Genomic DNA, 21,721 nt, shown 5'->3' with positions numbered 1-21,721 from the left:
GAGAACGTTCCAGTTCATGGGTGGCGCTTTGAAACCTTTTTAAAAAGGACAAAGGAAAAATTCAGCATTTTGGGGAATGTTTGTCCAGGAAGACATGCATGAAGCCAGGAAGTGTGACGGGGCAAAACGCAGGTTCAACAAATCACATGTAGCATGTTGATAAGTGAAGATGGGAGGTCAGAGCTCTCTGGTTCCTCTTTTTTCTTGTCTTGAGCGTTAGTAAGGCTGAACAATGAGAATGTCATGAATTTCCAGATAGACAGTGAACAGATTCCTAAAATGTTGAAAAGTGCTTTTAACCCAGATGGTTTTAAATCAGCTAAGATTTAGCAAAGCTAAAAAAAGAACTGAAAAGTCATGCTGACACAGTCACTGACAGGTTTTAAAGATAGTGGAAAACGACTTTCTTCAGATAAATACCTGGTTGAAAGCACATTAAATTCTTTGGAAACATGTTGGAGAAAGTCAAACAACCTCTGGTATAATTCAAGCTAAACAAATGAAACCATTGGAGCGGAGCGGAGCAGATTGATGTACCGACTGAGTCCTCTGAGCCTGTCTGCTGAATAAATTATTCAGGAAGGGAAAAACAGCGAGCTGTTCAACCTTTGTATTGAAACAAAACAAGGACCAAAGTCACCTGCATGTGTGCAATATTTAAAATCCAGTTTAATTGTAAGAATCTAACGTTAGTTTCTGCAGGAGTAACTAAAACAGTGCCACAGGGATGCAGTTTAAATTCTTGGTGCCGTGTCATACATGTTCCTGTTACTCATGATAAAAGCTGCAGGGCTTCACCACAAACTCCCACTTTTTATCTCCACAGGAGGCCCCATTACGTTTAATAAGTAACAAACCCTCACTGCCAGTTCAAACGCTGCACTCCAGGCTCTGCAGCATCATCTCAGCCCTCATTTTACACCACAATGTACATTTTCTGCTCTACATGCAGAGCCGAGCTGCTTCTGTCAGGGTACTAGAAACCAGCATCAGACATCTGCCGCTATCGCTGCACGCTCTGCTAGGAATCACGTGTCATTAGTCACACCATCCGGAGACCACACCTGCTTTCTGGAACGCATAGCAGCTTCCTCCAGAGTCTCTGCAGCCTCGAACTTGCCCTGTCGTCTGTAGAGGGCGCCCAGGTTCTTCAGGGTGGTGGTCACCGTGGGGCTGTGGGAGAACAAAGGAGAATCGATATTCAACGTTTATCACGTACTGTACTACAGTGCTTTATTTAATAGCAAATTTATCATTATTATATTAGAATTTTACTTCTTTGCGTTTATAGAAATACAATTTTCTTTTTAAAAAGGGTCATAAAGGTCTAAAAATGGGCTTTGATCAAGTGTTTCTGAAATGAAGACCAACTTCTTGGGACACTACGAATGCAAACGGACGTGAGTTTCCACCCACCTGTCGACTTTACAGGCTTTGTACCAGCCTCCATATTCCCCGAAAGGTGATCCGTCCTTCTGTTTTCCCTACAAGACAAAATTCACAGTTGGTTTAAGGATTCTGATTCTGACACACACACACACACAAGCTAACGTGAAATGGATCCTGTTATAAAGGATGGAAGCTGGAGGCTGCGGAGGGGTATTTAGTGGAGGGATTAGAGCTGGGTTATGATTCCTTCCCTTAACGACCAAACATTTTCAACTGTGACGTCTTTAACTCCAAGTTGGGAAAGTTCACACCATCATCAACAGTAGACGTTATTACTGAGTCTTAATGTGCTAATCCAGCTCTTTGTCGGGTTAATCCTCCCCATTCCATCTTAAATAAGATGATAAAACCATGAGTTTCATGCTGCTGTCTCTGTTACTTAGAAATGTGAAACCTCTTTGTACTGACTTTAGTCAACATAATGAAACTCATTTTTAACTAGTGAATGATCAGATGTGGTTTCTTATTACTGATGATAATAATTATAAGGTTTTAAGAGGCCCATAGAGACTGAAGGTGGACCTCCATGTGGTCTTTGATTATGAATGATGTCTTATTTCTACATTAATACATTGAAGGTATCCACCATTCAACTTTGTTGGACTTTGTCTATAAAATATACAACAAAATGTGTTAAAGTGTGCATGAAAAGGAGAGAAAAGCTGAACTGTTGAAAAATATCATTTGCAGACTCCCACCTTGCTTTGTTCCTCTCTCTCCTCAGCATGCATCCAGATCGGTTTGTTCTCATCTGTGGGGAAACGCAAAATCAAGCACAAAGAAAAACACAAATCAGCTGCGACAATCACTCTCTCGGTTTAAAGAGCAGGAGATGAGATGAGTTTTATGAAATCTGACGGAGCACAATTTGTCCTCTCCAAAAGAAAACGCTTTTGTTGTTTGTGGCTGCCATCACATTGACCTTCAAATCAGACGAAGAGGGATGAATTTGTATGTTCTTTATTTAGTTGAAATGTTTAAAACGGTTAAAATATCAATGTACTATTTGCTTCGTGCACGTCGTACCATCCACAGAGCCGAACTCCCTCTCGTGAGCGCGAGTCAGGATTTCTTTATAAAGAGTCTCGGCCTGCTTGAACTTGCCCTGCTTCAGGTAACACGATGCCTGAAAAACACAAAAAGCAGGCGTTCACAGAAACGAGAAGTCTGAGATGAATCAAGAAAACTCTCGGCGGCTACAAAAGCACAGGCAGAGAAATGCAGCTCCCGTCTGTCTCACCAGGTTATTCTTGGTTTTGGCCACGTTGGGGTCGTCTGGGCCCAGTTTGGTCTGGTAGATCTCCAGCGCCCTCATGTAGTAGTACTCCACCTCCTCGTACTTGCCCTGGTTCTGACACAGCAGGGCCAGGTTGTTCAGCTGTTTGGCCACATCTGGGTGGTCCTTTCCCAGCACCTGGGATGGAAGAAAACCCCCCGAGTTTTAGATGACAACAGCCCGTGTCTGGCACCATTTGGTCACCAGCTCAGACAAGCTGTGCCAGTTTTCTATTGTAGAAAATACTCATATCCTGGAGTAAAATCAGACAAGTCCTGTATCTTTTACCATATTTCTGCTCTCTGAATGTTTGTGTATTGTGTCATCTTGATTCAGCCCCCGTGTTGAGTTGTTATCTTTGGATTTACAGGAAAAGAAAAAGAGGTTGTGCAATTTTTCAGTTGCAGGCAGGGAATGTTTTGTTTCATCTCTTACCAGGTTGCCTCGACTCCGATACTTCCCCCTACTAAAAAATTCCCTCGATATCAGCACACACATGAATGAACATGAGTACCTTTTTTTAGGCCACCATCAAAGGGGTTTAAATCTGTAACCGCACTTATTGCTCTGAGCTAAATGTCTCACACTGTAGCTACACTGATGGACGATTGACCTGCAGGGTAAAGAAACAGCTGAGTACAGTAGATAAAAATAAATAAATAAATAAATAAATAAATAAAAATAAAAATAAAAAAAAATAAAAAAAAAAAATCAACAAACTAGCTTGTTCCATGGAAAACGGTATCCTGTTCTGTGGAATCAGGAGCAAGAGAAGCAGAACCATGATCCCAAAAAAAAAAAAAAAAAAAAAAACTGAGTGTGTTCGCATTAATGTGGATTTGAGGGAGCAATAAGCTGATCCTGTTTGCTGAAAAGCTTAAAGCCACTGGAGTCAACTGTAAGAGAGACACGCATGCACCAAAAAAAAAAAAAAAAACAAACAAACAAAAAACTAAACTGGACTCACCAGAAAGAAAAGATGTATGGAGAGAAATACAGAAAAACACAGCAGCAGAAGAGACATTAAGAGTGAGAAATAAAACCACACAGTCAAACTGTAAGCTTCAGTTTTCACCCGATTGGTGTTACCTACAGTGTTCACTCAGCCCTCCGCCTTAAAACAACACATCTGACAGCTTTCCTGTAAACATCATTAGCTAAAAAAGGATTGCCATGAGCCACAGCGAGGTCCAGGTTACTGAGGAATTGATCCTGTTTATTGATGGATGCCACACCTTCAAATACCTAAAGTGCTGCAGTCTGTGGTGACTTCTGGGAAACTCTCAGAAACGAAACCTCCAGCCAAATACCCAAATATTTACTGGGTGGGGGGAATTTAATCTATTTCTGTTCATCAGAGAGACTCAGGTCAGGTTTCATTTAAACAGAGAATTTTGCATTCATGCTACAGTTTGTTAACTGTGACACTAAACAGCTCACTGACCAGCAATGTGATGGTTTGATTGTAAATAATTTTACTATCATGTTTAGAGCACATATTTGGAATCTGAAGGGCCATTTAGAGAAACATCTATGAGCTGTAGTAGACATTTGAAAAGTTAAAAGCTTCCCTCAAGCTAAAGCGTCCCTAAAACTCAGTGAGAAGCTTCTGTCGAAAAATAAATAAATAAATAAATAAATAAAAAGCCCAAACTGCAGAAGAGAATGAATCTCTCAGATTCAGCAGCCACCTTTCACTGCCAAATCTGCAGGAAAGTCTTCCAGCTTAAGCAAGAGAATTACCATCGGAGTTTAAGAAGCATGAAAAAAAAAAAAAAAAAAAGAAAAAGAAAAAGGAAATCTTTCAGCTTAACCCAAGCTGATGCTTCCCTCAGAGGAGGGAGGAGAAGAGTCCAAAGAGCCGAGGACAGACTCAGAGCAGGAAATGAAGCCTCTCCTGTACTTGAGGAACGCTGAACAGCATCTCTGTCAGCACTGAACTGGAGATGAGATGAAATAATGGAGTTGGCTGGATGTTATGTTGCACCATTGAACACGTTTCCTTTGAAAGCACAAAGCCGCTGAGATAAATGGGAAACAGGAGCGACCTCGAGCCGAACAGACCGAACATCACATGTCATAGAGTTACTGCCTCTTAGAGACAGAAAATATAGCCATTCCACCTTAAATTTAAGGTTGGCTCTATTTCACTTTGAGGTTTTCATGTATCCGCTACTGGCACAATCTTATCTATCGCTCTGAGATTTTGTTTTACTGTTGTCCATCAACACAAAAAGAAAGTGAAATTGTTCTCATTGGAAGCATGAACAGATGAAGAACAGGTGGATATTTACTATTAACTGGAGCATCTTTGTGCAAACATTTGGTTTACTGGCAGTAAAAAAAAAAAAAAAAAGTCAATCATTGTTAAGACCTGGTCTTCATGAGTCAGCAGAAGATGCAGGTATTTATCATCTCCACCTCTGATCTATTGATTCAAACACAACCGGGGTGAACATGCTGATTTGGCCTTTTTTCCTTCAGGGCACAGATACAAACCTGTCACCTGTGCAGCACAATGCTTCCTCTGAGAATGAGCCACACTCTGAAATAACACATGATCACTGACTGAAGCGTCAAATTGAGACTCCAGAGACTCAGATTGCATTGAAACTCTTCTCCCATTTATCTTTCTGAGTTTCCAAACAGACAGGCAAACTCACCCGGCAGTGAAAAAGGAGTCCATCAGTTTTTATTGGAGAGTTCATTCTCATAACTGACTGTTTGAGTCAATTATGAGAATGAACCCTCCAATAAAAACTGATTGAGTCTAATAACAGACTACTTTATTTGGTTTTTAGACTCAAACTACGTGAAATGTTTGATTGAAGAAAGTGAACATATTTTTAGACGTTTTGCATTCATATGTCCTTCTTCCTCCAGCCTTTAAATCAGTCTGAGGGGAAAATGTGCTGAGAGAATAATAGAGTGAAGTGAAAAAGCGAAATGAAAGCTGAACATTTGAGAAAAGAAACAACCACCTGTACAGTCTCAAAAACAGCTTTTGAACAGAGTCATGTGTACTTATTAGCTCTGTTATGTAAATACTACTGAACCAGGGTCATCACCCTGTTTGATGACCTTTGACCTACCTTTTCTCTGATCTCCAGCGCTCTCTTGCACAGAGGCTCTGCTTCTTTGTACTTCCCCCTCTTCCCATAGAGGACAGCCAGGTTGTTGAGAGTGGCAGCGACCTGACAGGTACACAAACACATTCATTACTCATTACCCTTCAGCAAAACCTTACTAACCCCCCCCACCCCCCCCCCGGGAACATGTGCATCATGTGTGCAACCGCAAGACTCCACCACGGCAGCAGTGAGCAAATAATCGATTGATCGTGCAATAAATAGTCTGTGATCATGGTGGACGGTAATTCGATCCCAATCAGCTGCATAGTGAATCTCCAACACGTGCACTCAAGAGGAAAGAGACCACAGGATTCAGACTTGGATCTGGTGGCCATGTGGATCGAGTGGGAGGGAAAGAGGGGAGGAAGGGCAGAGGGGTGAGGGCTGGGAGATCATCCAGGAAGACAAGTGGTGGAGAGAGAAAACCAAATTTAAGGAAAGGAAGAGATCTCACTGAAAACACAGCTCCTTTAGTTTCTTGTCTGTTATCCTTCATTTCATTCTTTTCATCCAAAGCAAAAAATCCCTTCACCTCCCTATGGCCTTAAATATAAGAACATCAGAGGGCAGGACAGCCATCTGGTTCATGTTTCCCCAAACAAAGTCCACACAGTTTTCAACACATTATCTGTTGTGTATTGTTGTGTTGTGGTGAGTTCTGTGTTTGTGTATGGTTTCACTGTCAACATTAAAAGAGAAAAGAGCCCAAGAAGAAAAGATGCTGTGAGGCAAAAGCTATTGTGGATCTAATCAAACAAAAGCAGATGAGGGTCAGACTACTCAAAATAAGCTCCTCCATGTTTGAATCATGGTCACTCGAATCACGTCACTACATTTTGTCTTCAGAGACTTCTGGATCTGCACCACTGATTGATTCATCCCTCTGCTCCTTCTCAGACTCTGTGCCATCCGCCATCACCATCCCAGCAAACAAGACCGCCTCAGTCCAGAGAGTACATCAGAGAAGGAACAGCCGTCTGTCTTAAAGACTGCGAGAACACCAGTCAGGTACAGATCATAAAGGCCATTTCCTTCTATTAGATAAGCTGATAGAGAGTTTAGAGCTTAAATTTTTCACATACAAGCCAAATATCGATTTAAATTATGCAGCCATTATGTACGAATTATGTATGAAAATTTCACGTGCAATGTCTATCATTTATTTATTTAGAATCATTTTTGAACAACATGGTGAGAAGGAAATGAGATTAAAATGATTCACGGAGCAAGAAAAATCAGGAGATGGTGAATTATTAAGTAACTGGTCATATTGCGTCCAAACTATGATTTCTTCTAAATGAAAAATCACTGAAAATAAATCACTTCCTCGTTGAGATCAGGATTGGTGACGGGACGAGGAGGAGGTGGGAGGCTAACCTCAGCTTCTCAAAATGGAGGGAGGTGGCGGTCCGGACAGTGGAGATACAAACCTGCTGGGGTTCAGACAGTCAGTCCATCTGAGGTGTGTTTACAGTCACACTGATGAACAGACATTAATGGAGCTGAGATCGGACCAATTAATTATTCATGACATCCTCCGAGTTCACTCTGATCTTTACAGTCATGGACAAACACATTAATGATATTTGGGATATGAGTTTAAATTTAAATATCAATCTCTTTGAGCCTGAACACAGTGCAGGGGAAATCCATTATATAAATATTAGTTTATGCTAAGTTAAGCTAACTGACTGAATGTTGTGGCTTCACATCAGCCCTAAAGGTATCGACCTTCTCATCTAACTTTTGTCTTAAATCAGTCAAACAAGAACACAGACTATTTGTTTTATGTGTAAGGTCAAGCATTAAAATAGGGATGTCTTAGTCTCGTGCCAATTACTGCTATAAATTTTTCTGAAGAATAATACATTTGTATTATTCGGTTTGAAAATAGAATTTAGGACCATCCCAAAATATCATTATCCCACTGTCCTGTGCAAAAAAAAAAAAAAAAAAAAAAAAGAATGTAACTCAGAAGCTGTACTCACAGCTGGATGGTCCCTGCCGAGGGTCTTCTCTCTGATGGCCAGAGCATCGTTCAGCAGGTTGGCTGCCTCCTTGTATTTGTTCTGATCCCTGTCAGACAGAAACACGCCAGATTAATGCAGAGATGCACGGACAGATGAGCACACAAAGAGAAGAAATGTAAACTATGCTGACAATTTATATCAATGGCACTTTATTTTCAGTTAACATGGTGGAAAACAGCTTTGCAGAAGCTCACACAGTCTGTACAACAGCGTGCAGACAACGCGCCCACCCCGACTCCGACCCTCTGCTACTGCAGGGAAACCAAATCTGAAGCCTGAGCTGACTGTTTAACGGAACATGGAAACAACCCTGTAAAATACCGTTCCAGCTCTTGTGTGTCATTCTTTTGTTCTTTTCTTCTCAGGCCAGGAAATTAACGCTGGCCTACTTCAGTTATTGTACTGTAAATCTTTGCACGTGACGGGCCATGTTTGCTATGTTCCACTTGTGAGTCAAACGGCTATAAGGGCTTCAGTGTTGTGAGGATTAAGATTAAAGACAAGACAGACCAAGTGTTTCTTTTTTTTTTTTTAGGTTCTGAAGCTGAAGCTTTCAAATTATTCTAACTATGTCTACCTAAACATGGACACCTCTAAACACTGCTTTGACTTTACTGTGAAGAAATTTAGGGAAGATTTACAAGCTCAATAAGAAGCTGCCAGTCTGATCTATAAAAATACAAGCTCTTGATGTTGACCACAGTTGTAAATATTTAATATTACCGTCATAAAAATTATATACACTTTACTTGATGTCAAAAATCTATTAAAACGCCAAAAAACCACTGAAATTCTGAACATGTATGTCAGAGCTTCACCTTCAGCTGGGTATTCCTTTATCATAAATATTGACAGTTTATTTATGAGGAACTGGTCAGTGCTGGAAAAACACATATAGAAGAAACAGCTGTGAGTCATTGGTTTCTTTGTTTCACTTCATTTTTAGTGAAAATGTCAGTTTTCAGAATCTCTTGTTCAGGTACTTCCCCTCTTTTAGGCATCCCTCAACTTAACTGCACCTTTATTTAACTAATTTACCTTTTCATCTATTAAACCCATTTGAACTACAACTAACAACTGGTTAATGTTGCTTTCCTATTCCCCGAGCCGATGTCTAAAGGCAACATTAAACCCCACTGTAAAAAACAAAAAAACACAAGCAAACAAACCGCTGATTGTTGATGGTTGAATGTAGTGAAACTATACCAACAGTAATAAAGGGCCATTGAAGTTCCCTGGACTGCCTATCTGCAGCCACAGTTCAGAACCAACCTGTAAACGAGGGCTAGGATATTGAGCATGGTGGCCACGTCGGGGTGGTCGTGTCCAGAGGTCTTCTCCAGGTCCTCCAGGGCCTGTTTGCAGAGCGGCACAGCCACTTCATACCTGCCCTGAGAGGCATACTGGATCACCAGGTTGTGGAGGGTCCTCAGACGGGCTGGGATCTCGTAACCTCCCTGCTGGGCGGCGGCGGCTGCTGCGCTGCCATGAGCTGGCTGGACTGGAGACACAGGGAGGAAAAGATTAGACGTGAAGATACACTTTAAATTACAGTTTTAGGTGCAGTTGTGTACAGAGGTCTGATGTCTCAATTTCCTGATTTCCTTGAACTATCAAGGAAATCAGCTGTTTGAAATTTACAGCTGAAAATTGAAACGCACAAGTTTTCTTCTGAATTTCAGTGTGTGACCTTGTACAAACAAGTCAAAACAGAAACCACATAGAAAGAAACAAACAAAAGCTGGATGTCAACAAACATGATCATTCATTCATGAACATCCTCATTCTGTGTTACATTAAACTGGGTCAGGAGGACATGACTGGGATGTCTCTCATGATCTGCCATATGTCTGTCCATGAGTGTGAGTGTAAGCATGTATGAGAGAGTGAGTGTGTGTGTGTGTGTGTGTGTGTGTGTGAGCGAGAGGTCAGGAAACCACCTAACTGAGTGTCTTATTAAAGGCAGCAGCTCTATATTTACTCTGAAGGACCTCATGGCGTTTAAAACAGGGTTAGACACTCGCTGCCGCAACAAGACTGACCACGACGAAGAGAGCGGACAGAGAGTGATAACAGCAGTATTAACATCAAACTCAAATTTCTCCTTTGGGCTCATGATCGGGGCATCATACACATTGAAGTGCAGCAAGTTAACATGGCCTCCAACTTCAATCTCGCTGAATGACAAAATTATAATTTTTCTTTTATTCCATTACTATTTACTTAATTTTATATGACTAAAAAAGTTATCACATTCTACATTAACTAATAAATTACGAAAATGGTTTTTAATAGTTAATTTTCTGGTAGATGACTGATTAACCAACTAATTATTGCATGACGTTTATTTAGGTAAAACAGTCCAATCATATTTGTCAAGTGACACTAAACTCGTGTCCAGAGAATAAAATAGTTCACACTCTGAAAACTATTTTGAAGTTCAGCAAAAATTGCCTCCAGACTTGAAGTCAGACTAACAAACTGTTGAGTGTTTTAATGTCACAAGATGATCTGTTTATTAAAATTCACGTTATTTTGCTTCCTACACCTAATTTGTTTCCATTCTTTAATAATTTTACATGAATTAAATTTAAATATCTATTCAGATTCTTGTAAATCAGAAACACCTTGTGAACGATAAATGGCATCTTCATCCATATTTCCATATGAATAGTCACAATAAATACATCCTTTAGGGATAAATGCAAACACTCCGGTAAAAATTATAACTCATCAAGAAGATATATATTTATATCTCAAAATAAATCAAGACAAACAACTTTACACATCAGTATCAGTTTCAGTCTTGAGGAGTTCACATTGAACCAAAATGCCACCCAGCTGTTCGTTCATGGAGCAGGATCTGCTTCATCTTTTCACCAGTCTATTTTAAATCTCCCAATATCCAGAGATGGAAAATTAAATCAGCAGAATAGGCCTGAAATAAATCCTTCAGGTCACAATGAGCCTGCAGCCAGTTTGTTCAATTCATGAACAGACTCAGCGTGTAAATCTTTACAAGCTCAATTAGTGATTTTATGTGGAGAGTTAGACAAAGAGACAAATTAAATGTACACATTTGTACAGGGGGGGAAAAAAATAAAAAAAAATCAATGGAAATGAGCCTCAGGCGAATTTAAATGAAGGCAGAGCTGTCACCACCATTACCTCCCTCCTTTCACCATTAACTTCTTCCTGCTGACAGCAATTTAGCCAAACCCCAAAAGCTTTTCAAGCTGCCCGAATCGGCTTGAGGAGGAAAGACATCTCATCTAGTCCTGCACACACACACACAGCTCTGTTTTACACTGAGAGGATTAAAGCCAGTGGAAATGGTGATGCTGTGTTCCTCCGTGTATTGTCAGATCCTAAACACATCCTATCTCTCTTTCTGCCCACAATTATCTTCAAGGTCTTTTCCCACTCAGCTTTTCCATCCCATCAACATCAAATCTGAATCCAGTATCCACTTATGTCTGAATACTTCATTAACTGCCAAATGAACTCAGAACTCACTTCAGGTCTGTCTGAAGAGAGAAAAGCTCCCGTTGCTCTTAAATTATTCCACGTTAATAATAAAGTAGCTTTAGTTTGTAGTGCTGAGCTGAGCAGCAGACAATGGGAAATGGTTACTGAGCAATCCTGATGGTTGTGACAGGATGAAATAACAGCCAGAACCAACTGAGCTTCACACCTGATTTTCCAAAAACCACTAGATCAAAATAAAGAGTCCCCTGACTCACAGCGATCAAGATAACAAGCACCTAATATTGATTTGAGGCACAAAATGTTGAACTGAGACTCTCTTGTCTGCATCATGCTGCCATCAGCTGATTTTTTTCTACTCTTTAGAACTACATCTGTTCGCTGGCAGCCACAAAAACGAGTGACACGTCTTTCCTCACACAGTCTACAGATGAAAGGGGAGCTGCTTTAATAATGAAAAATAACGAAGTACAGCTGATGTAAGCTATCATCTGTAGAAATATGACATTCAGAACTGGCTTTGTGGCCTGATATGCATTTAGGTGTGGGTGAGTAATAACTGTATTACTTTAGGTTTTCTGTCATACTTGTACTACATGATTGTGTTTGTCTTAAATGTTTCAGGAGCTAATTTTTACAGCTGTCAAACCGTAAACAAGTCTACGGTGGCCCTGAGAGGTCAACACGCTGCAGCTTAATGAAAATGGAGTCAAAACACTGAACATGTAGAAACACTTTCCTTGTGTTTGGAGTATTTGGTTGTGTTGCAGCACATGTGCTTGTCAAATTGATTCAAATGTTGTGAAGATGTTCTGAATTTGTTTGCATATGTTTTCTTAAGCTGCAGTACATTGAGCCACAAATTTCCATTTCAAAATGTATTTAATTTACCATATTACGTGTCATTTATTATTTAACACTAAATAATTTTCCTATAAGGGGTAATAAAAAAAACTTTAAAAAATAAATCCAATAACAATTAAACTCTTTCTGCATCTGTAGTTTATAGCCTTTACCTCCTTTTTTTGATCATTATGCAGTATTGACCTCTAAAGTGACAACCTTCTTATTGTGATTTATGTTGTCACATATCAATTTGCCCTATACCGCTCCCTCCATCACAGCGACATGCTATTAAAGCATGTCTCTGTATCTGGTCATAATTCATTTAGCAGAGATGGCCACCAAAGAAATGCTCCACCACCAATACACCAACACAGCTGCTGCTGCAAACCAGAACAATGAAGCCAGTTTTCCATCTCGAACATGAAAAAAGAGCGAGCCTTCTAATTTGATGCAGTATCTACAAAACAACCTGTTCTGCTTCCTTCGGTCATAATAAGGGCCGACACACACAAGTCTGCAACAGAACCTAAAATTATAACCATGGAGCACTGCGAGAAAGGGGAATTTCCCCTGGAAACACAGAGACAACAAACCATTTCATCTGTTTGTTTAATTTTCTCAAAAATCTTGTTCCCATTCACTGACCAAGGAAGAAACCCCTCCTAAAACCTGATGTGAATACGTAGCTGGTGTTAGCACCTCCTTTTTACACCGTAAAGAACAACAGATCTGTTCTACAGATACTCTACGTTATAGTGATTCACTAATCCAGTTAAAAGGATTAAATAAAGCAGTATGTTACTAAATACTTCCTCTGGTTCCTGATGAAGGTGTAAAACTGGTCTCAAAATATTTAATTTCAATATAACAGCTGGTCACATTCTTACTCAAATGGGAGAAAATGGTGCCATTGTTGGGAACCATTTCTGGCTGTATATTAATCCATTAGATGGTCTGCTGAGTATTTGGGGCAGCAGGACGGTTCAAAACAGACCACAGTGTGTGTTCATGGTAATGATGATGTTAGTGTCACTACAGTGTGGCTAACTGATGTTTGTTTTTTTTTTTTTTATACAGATTTTGGACAAAACTGGAGCTCCGTGGCTCAGAGGGATGAAATACATCAGGCTCTAGATACACAATACTCGATTTGTTGATCATGAGAAACATATGGAATAACGTAGACCATAAAATGTACTACACATATCACTGACCTGAATAGGTTCCCTTTCATCATGTCACACTACACTCATCAATCATTTAGATTGGACTCTTTCACTTAAATTTGATATGTTTTAAAGGCTGAATTAAATAAGCAGGTTTACTGGTTCTGAAAGATCATATTCCAGCCGGAAGGTTAAATTAAGCTAGATCGAGAAGAGAAGAGAAGAAATTGGGTGTCTGTTTCAGACAGTTCGAAACAGTCTACTGTTAATTTTGTCAGCTATTTAAACTGGCTGACAAGCTGATGCCAGGAGCCAAATGGGAATCACCTTGGTGCAAAAAGCCTTCAAACACCATCAATGCCAAGTTTGAGGACAAATTGCCGGAGGCCAGAAGTTTGTTGGTGCCTGTGATTGCTCCCAAACCAACTTTGAGGTCCAGGATTTTGTCTTTGAATTCACATTCTCATAAACAGACCCTGAACTGAAGCGTTTTTGTTCAACAAACAGGTATAAGCTACCAGAAATGTACACTATTTTAGATTTTAAGATTTTTAGATATTAACTATTTCCTTGATATTCAAATTAAAAACAAAATCGGCTCATGACAAAAACCAGTGAGATATTATTTCATTTGACCACACACCGAGTCCCTTCTGGGTTCTCTGGAACAGTTTTTTTTCCTCCATTTGGCCTCGTTCCAGGCCCAACTAGGTCCTGATTAATGTCCCTTTACAGCCAACACAGTTTGACTGCCTGGGCTAGTGAGGTGCTATAAGACTAGCCAATCAAACAGTGAGGCCAGAGGTGGACATGAAGAAAAACTGGGCTGCAAAAGTGTGAGATAGTGGTCATGCAATAGAGAGTGTAAATACAGCAAATGAGGAGATTGAGATTTATAAGGCTTCAGAGAAGTGCAGAAAGGCAATGAACGGGAGGAAAAACTCACTGGCTGTGCTTTGGGGGATTACAGAGGCGTTGTTTGTACAGAGAGTGTAGTTTTGGACAAATCAATTTTACAGTTGTGACATTTTCAAAATCGCTGCTACCACCAGAAAAAATAACCTGCATGTCATCAGTAACATGCTGCAATGAAATAATCCTGAGAGAGCTGCAGTTTATACTCATCTGGCATTTTCAGCATGATCTTGTTACAGCTATTTCCTTCTACAGATGCAGGTTCAGGTTTGTACCCACATCACAACAGCACTCATACCAATAAATCTGTATCCCAAAGCCAGGAACTACATTTCGTATCTTGGTCCAGCTTTGAAAAAGCTCCAGAGTGCAGAGAAGAAGAACACTTACTGCCCGGGGCTTGGTCATCCTGGTCATCTGGAAAGAGATCATCCAGAGTCTCTTTGCTGGTGTCAGAGTCTTTCTCCTCCTGAGGGGAGGGTGAGAGGGGGAGGTAAGAAAGAAAGAAGGAAAAGAGGGAAGACAAAAAAAGGAGAGGAGAGTATACATTAAGTGGCTCAATCATTTCTAAGTCCACAAAAGAAAGTCTTATCTATCTTATCTACTGATGCAAAACAAAAAAACAAAAACAATCAAAATGAATTGAGATGCTCAGGGTGACTGACGAAGCCCAAAATACTGAAATTAACCACTGTTGATATTTTTTCCTTTTCCTCAATAGACAGCGGAGGTCCAGGAATTTTTTGTAGAAAATTATCAACGATAAAAATGTTGGCCGATGATTTCATTTCATAATTCTTAACATTTTCTATGATTGGCACTTCTGTGTAGCCTTTATACAGGAATGCACTCTGAATTATTTCTAAGGCAAATGTGACCCAATTGCAAGCAAAGTTCAACTCCAGACAGATGTTAAAACCTGAAATCATGCTTCCATGTTAATTAACCATTAGGAGCATTCCATTTGTTTGGTTTTATTTCTGATTCATTGGTGGTCTGGGCTCTCTGTTTAAATGATGCACCCACCCTGCCTGAAGACATTTTTATAAATGCTTAGGTGAATCTGTCACTTCATGGCTGACACATTATCTGTGCGTTACAGGTGAGTTTCTGTGTTGATACAGATTTATGTTGTCATTCTCCTTCTCTGGAGTTTCTTTGCTTCAGCAGCAAGAGGCCACGAAGCTTGAGACATATGTAGAAGACGAGGCTGAGGACTCACGGAGGGGGACAGGTCCTCGTCGTATTTCTTCAGCTGGTTCATGAACTCCAAGTGCTTCTTCTCCTCCTCCAGCTGGGCCACGCTCTGCTCGCTCTTCTGCAGCTTCTGCTGCGTCCCGGCCAGCTCGTCCCTCAGCCACTGGTTTTCCTGGCAGAGCCGGCGGACCTGAGCCCGCAGCTTCTGCTTCTCCGACTCCACCGAGCTCAGGTGGCTCGACAGCGCCATCATCACCTGGAGGAGGACGAGGAAGGGTTTCTTTAAACACAGGCGCTCCTTCATTATTCATATCACATTGTTTGGATGGTGAATCAGGGATTGACTTGGTACAAAATATAAACACAAATGAGGACAATTATACGTGTTGAAGAGAAAATAAATGGTTGGCCCATGGTTGACTGGGCTGTGATGTTTGAGACCCTCTGAAGATTTATAATTATCATAATTATGGATGGAACAACATGAAAAATTCCCATAGGACCTTTCTGTGACAACTATGAAAATATGCTAATATTTTGAATACCTCACAGATGACACTTTTATGTGAAAAATAAAAAAGGTACGCATGTGTAACTAAAAGGAAAATGCATTTAAAAAAAACACTTGTGTAAAATTTATCAATGATGACTTTATTTTGAGTGTTTTTTACTGCAATATGTGAGAAAATCATATTTTCCCCATCCTTACAATAATAAAACACAAGCTGCATGAAGGAACTGAAACAGACTACACTTTAAATACAAGGAACAAAGTGGCAGCATCGTGTGTAAAGTCGGGTAGTAAAATTGGGATCAGCGTTAGCTCCCCACCCCAACTAAATGTGTGCCCATTAATGTTACTGTGAGGCACTTCGGGTGGAAGCATCCATCTAATAGCATGTGGTGTGAGGTGAGAGGCTGGGAGGGGTGTAATTAGACACACATTAGGGGCGTTACAGCAGGACAAAGATGCGAAAATATATGAATCACACTGTAAGTCACCACAACTGCAAGCACAAAACTGGAGGTACATATTAGTCTGCATGGGGGACGTGCAAAGTGTCCTATTGGACAAGATCTGCTGGGTGGGGAGGGAGGATAGGCTAAAGCGCTGACGATGACTCATCGCTGAGTCACAGCTCAGTATTTGCCAACTCTTTGTAAATGTGCATTTTAAATGTAATACTGCTGAACGGTCTCACTTTTTTCTGTTCTCCTGCTTTATGTTTACTAAGGAAATACTCATTTAATAGATAATGGAGAAGTCAATTGACAGGAAAAGTAACGTTTTATTGTCAATTAGTGAAGCAGTAATAAATATTTTCCCATTTCAAATGTTGGTTGCAGCATGACAAAACATTATGTTGACAATAAAGTTTCTGATCCGTCCACACAAGCAGAATGTTAGTAAGTGTGCCACCAGAATAAGCCTTAGATGCTAACACCAAGCTAATGATGATTCTCCAGTGAGACCGATAGCGTCTGGAGAGCTGTAGGTCCGTACCTGTGCCTCGCTCAGCCCAAGCTCCAGCATTTCCAGGGACTTGCGGATCATATGGGACTTCTCCTCCACCAGGACGCCTTCTTCGTCCTGCTTCAGGCAGCGCAGCGTGCCCAGAAGGCCATCCAGGATGGAATGGTGCTCCAGCTTCAGAGCCTCCAGCCCCTGGATCACCTGCTTGGTCCGGGAGATGATCTCATCCTGGGACAGCTTCTCCCCAGGGTCCTCCTCCTCCTTCACACACACCATGGTGGACATGTCCTCACGCATCCTGCAGGTTTTACAAGATTAGGTTCAGCATCATTATGATGTATTTGACCATTTCAGAGAAGTATTTAGTGTATAAATTTACTTTAGAGTCAAAACATTGTAAAAATTAATCTGACTTCAGTGTCCTCCAACATGGTTATTCAGCACTGACAGATGCAAGAAAGGTTTAACATGTCTCTAATCACGTGACCAGAAGTTTTAATTTTCATTGGTCATACCAGTGAGCCTGGCATTCAACAGGTCTGTCTGTGTGAGCTGCATTTATTTTTTCACCACCAATATTCTGCCAGGGCCTGTAATTATTATGCACTAAATGCAGGTAGGGAAAAAGGTGCCGCTTCTCGTGCCCCCACTCCTGAACCAGAACGCCACCTAAACCAAAATTAATCAGGATTAATACTTGTAAGCCAGTTAAAACAATAGAGAGGGTCACCAGGGAAACAACAGATTGGGCTTCACGTGCCACATATTGATGAATATGGAGAAATCATCAGTAGGAAAATATAAAACTTTCAGGTGCTTCACTCGAAGCTTCCTGGCTTCACAGATAGTTAACAGCCCTGCCAGCCATTCATCTCCAGGCAGAACTCCACTGACAGAGAAAAACATCAGCGTAAACAAAAAGGCTCACCCATGCGTTCTCGTTTCAGGGAGTAAATCTGAAATGTGAAAGGTGCCTTTGAGAGAAGCACCAAATGAACCTGTTCAGCGTGAAAAGCAGCATACAGTACAGGGCTGTGATCAGCTGCAGGAAGTCTGGATAAACAAGGTAAACGTGTGTCAACTGTGAAGTGACGTTTGAGGGGCTTAAAAATCACTAGTTCACACTAGACAGTTTAGAATTATAAGCTGCAACTTTAATAGCTTATTAACCAAAACAGCCGCATGTTGCATCTTAAATATTAATAAAATCTTTTTTCTTTTACTTTCATCTTAACCCAGATTATTTCAATCATATTTAAAATGAGTGAAAACATGACACAGTTTTCAAAAAGCCTGGTATCATGTATTGTGCGTTCTTTGGGTCCTCAGGAACAGTTACAGAGCCTCGACATTCATATTGATGATTTCATATCTCCCATAATCATCAGCGTCTTAGCGGTGCCATAATGCAGTCACTGCACATAATCAGATCTTCATTCAGCCTTGGTGATTAAAGCGGTACACCATTAGTGATAGGAGAAAAAACTTGTCATTATTCTGCACATATTAATAAATGGCCGCATGTTAGTATTGGATATAATTCTTCAACACACACACTGTCACTCCTTCACACTCCATCCTGACTTTCATTGCTTTGTCTTCATTACACACAAGCACACACACTTAAGAGGATTATGACTGAGCGCTTCGCCTCAGCACTTGTAGCAGAGCTGCCTAATAAATCTCTGCCAGTACACCAAAGTGAAACCAAAGACGCTCTCTCAGATGAATAATTACTGAAGTTGTGTCTGCCTGGATGAGAAAAAATTCAAACTGTTGGCTGTGACATCACAGTGTTATCCCCATCCTTAATGCTGCACCGCCCACCTTGGTGCAGGAAAACTGCAGTGGTCCCAGGTCCTGGACTGCCTACAGCCCTGAACTCTCCACGTGACTCACTAACCGGCCTGCAGCCTATCAGCTGACGGCAGAGCAGGAAGCTCAAACTGTGAGCAGGTAGGAGATGGAAAACAGCATCTCCAGGTGAGCAGCGCTCGACAGACTTGGGAGACTTTCAACAAACTGCATACGCTAAATTAAAAAAAAAAAAGATACGCTTATTTGTGTTTATTTTCCATTTGCTCATCAAAAGCTACATCAAGTCCAAATAACACTTTAATTATTGGATTAGTTCCTTATGAACATCCAGAGATAGACATGGTAGATTTTTTTATGGCTTGTGTAATTTTTACACACAAATCTTAATTCAGTCCTTTTTGAAGCATCAAGAGGAACACAATCCAGTCTGTACTTGTGTGCATATGTGTGGTCCTTTTGTTACTGTATTTCTAAATACTGTTTTGACTTTGACACAAATCCTGTTCATTTCTTATCACTGGTATTTAGGTAAAATTAAGGGCCTCTTAAAAATGATTATTACACGTACATCTGTTGTTGCACCTGTAATTACTTTCCTTTTTTCTTTCTTTTTATGAGCGCTCAACATCCATTAAGCAGCCGATCAAGCCACTTAACGCCCCGACAACAGAGCACGGTCAGCTTATAACGAATGGACACATCCCAAACTGCAAAGAAAAAAAACAGACTAACAGCTATCACAGCAGGGAGTGTAACACAGGAGGGTTAGGAAAGAGAAAGTGACGGCCAGGGATTTTCCTCCTGCCTTACATTTTTGGCATCAGATGAGTCCCAGGTCTCCATGCAGCACAAAGGGAAAGGCAGAGAAAACTTTTGAAATATAAATAGCTGGTTTGAGGGAAGATGCAGCTCTTCACATTATAGTTAAAGCAGTGATACAGTATTGGTGTTGTTGTGGTGGTAGAGAAGGATTTGGGGGGGCGCTGTATAACACCGCTGAAAAAAAGGAACAGAAAGTCCTCGCTCTGCGTTTTATGCCTGAGGATGGAACCTTGTGCAGCCATGCGAAGAACAATCTTAGTGGACTGATAGTCATTAGGTGACGGCAGCTGTGAGCCATAATCACATATAGAGTCAGTGACACGCTGTCGGACAATCTGAGTCTTTTCAAGTCTAACTTACTGCAAAATCCTGAACTACACCGGTTTGGTCGGTTGATTCCAATGACGCAACAGTTGTTCGACCTGTATTGTGTCAATAGAAACAGGGCACTTGCTCTTCAAAAGCTCAGCTTCTCACAAAGAGATGCCAGTTTGTCAGAAAAAAAAAAAAAAAAAATGCTCGAAGAACCGGGCTGGGTGGTTACCAACACCAGCTAATACGTCTACGGTTGCTGAAAACAAAGAGGAGCACAACACACCACACCGCTGGACTTCCAACACCCAGTCTGAACTGGTTTTTGGAAAATGCAGCAAATACAACAGATTTGAACAATGAGTGTTCAACAATTGAACACTTTAAAACACTGTCTAATAACAAAATAACAAAATGTTGTATTAATATTATAATATCTTATCTTATTCATTTTGTTTTTTTTCTTGCTGAATCCTTCCTCTGCCATTTATTGCTGTATATGTAGAATTAATCTGCTCTATCAGAAAACGGTGCAGGTCAGGAAAAATAAAATAAAAACAGTGAGTTGAAAGATGCTGTAACTCTCCATGAAGATGAAGATCAATACGACCAATCTCCTTTAGTCAGACACATAATCAGGTGATTTGTTTAATAATTAGGTTAAGATCTGGTGCTGTTTGTTTTTCAGGTTATGTCATCTTCCACATGCTGCAATCCTTCCTGCTCACCATTACTCTTACTAAACTATCACCTCATGTGACTATAACTGTTAGCAAGGAGTTAACAAATGAGGCCGTCACGAGACCCGACACTGCCGGGCTGAAACAGGAAATAATGAATGCGATGGCTATTAATAATGAACACATTTGGTCTTGGGACCTGAAGGCAACATAACTATCTAACTTTGGTTTGAATTAATTTGCTGCAGCCTGCAGCATTCAACTCTTACACTACTCATCTCCTCAAAAAGAATCGCAGACTCATTTCTGCTGAGCCCTCACATGACAAGAGCATCAATAATTCTTTTTACTTCCATGACCGAGCCCTCGGCAAGATACAGAATTCATCGTTTGAGTCGGGGAAGTTGTTGAAGATGGTCTGATCTACACAGACAGCAGCGGGCTCAGCTCCTTTGCTGCAGCAGGAAGTTAGGAGCACCCAGCCCCTCAACACAACGAGAGAATATACTGGAATTATTTCTTATACTGACTTCGATAGGGAGCTTGTTTCAGACTCTCCATAGAGTTATGCTGCATTAGCAAAACAAACTTTAATATGTTTGACTGCATGTGTTCCTGATAACCTCCTTACTGAGGTATCTAGTATTTCTGCTCCTGTCAACCAGACATTTCTACCTGATAGCATCATTTCTCACTACTGATCTTAAGCTACATTTAACTATGTAAAAGCTGGTAATCTGAATCACCATGGGCCCACAATGTCTGACTATTTGTTTAAGATAAACTGTAAAAAATCTGTGATTTAGCTGGAACGACAACAAAAGACTGGAAGTGATTCCAAATGCAGAAATCTTAGCAATCAGTTATCTGTTTCATATTTCAAATGCTTTGCGTTTTATTTAGACCTCCAAGGCTTTTGGGCTGAAGCTCAGCAGCAGTTGGCAGTGACTCTGTTGAGCTATTAAAATCCATTACAATAGAGGTTGCAGAACCAGACAAAACAAAAGAGGGTCGCTAAATGTGCGACATCACCACTCATAGAAGAGCCTTTTCATTCAGAAGTGATGAAAGCCATTTTGGACCATGTTGGCTGTGATGCTGTTGACCTGAATTGATTAT

General features: G+C 40.6%; 1 protein-coding gene across 4 annotated transcripts in view; it reads right to left on the bottom strand.

Annotated features, from left to right (window-relative positions):
- Positions 1-21,721, bottom strand: part of klc1a (kinesin light chain 1a) — a 36,683-nt gene that overhangs the window by 13,177 nt on the left and 1,785 nt on the right. For all 4 annotated transcript variants that reach the window (XM_029494472.1, XM_029494473.1, XM_029494475.1 and 1 more), the window contains exons 2-12: positions 17,001-17,268; positions 15,522-15,752; positions 14,690-14,768; positions 9,159-9,387; positions 7,845-7,932; positions 5,818-5,919; positions 2,690-2,863; positions 2,476-2,575; positions 2,148-2,200; positions 1,417-1,484; positions 1,065-1,173 (exon numbers count right to left, since the gene is read on the bottom strand). In XM_029494472.1, coding sequence (XP_029350332.1) covers positions 1,065-1,173; positions 1,417-1,484; positions 2,148-2,200; positions 2,476-2,575; positions 2,690-2,863; positions 5,818-5,919; positions 7,845-7,932; positions 9,159-9,387; positions 14,690-14,768; positions 15,522-15,752; positions 17,001-17,267 — 1,500 coding nt within the window. In that variant the 5' untranslated portion in view covers position 17,268. The remainder of the gene's footprint in view (positions 1-1,064; positions 1,174-1,416; positions 1,485-2,147; positions 2,201-2,475; positions 2,576-2,689; positions 2,864-5,817; positions 5,920-7,844; positions 7,933-9,158; positions 9,388-14,689; positions 14,769-15,521; positions 15,753-17,000; positions 17,269-21,721) is intronic.

This window comes from Echeneis naucrates, chromosome 22, assembly GCF_900963305.1.
Source record: "Echeneis naucrates chromosome 22, fEcheNa1.1, whole genome shotgun sequence".
Taxonomy (NCBI): Eukaryota; Metazoa; Chordata; class Actinopteri; order Carangiformes; family Echeneidae; genus Echeneis; species Echeneis naucrates.
The sequence above is the reverse complement of the archived record's forward strand: the minus strand, read 5'-3'. Positions and strand labels throughout refer to the sequence as shown.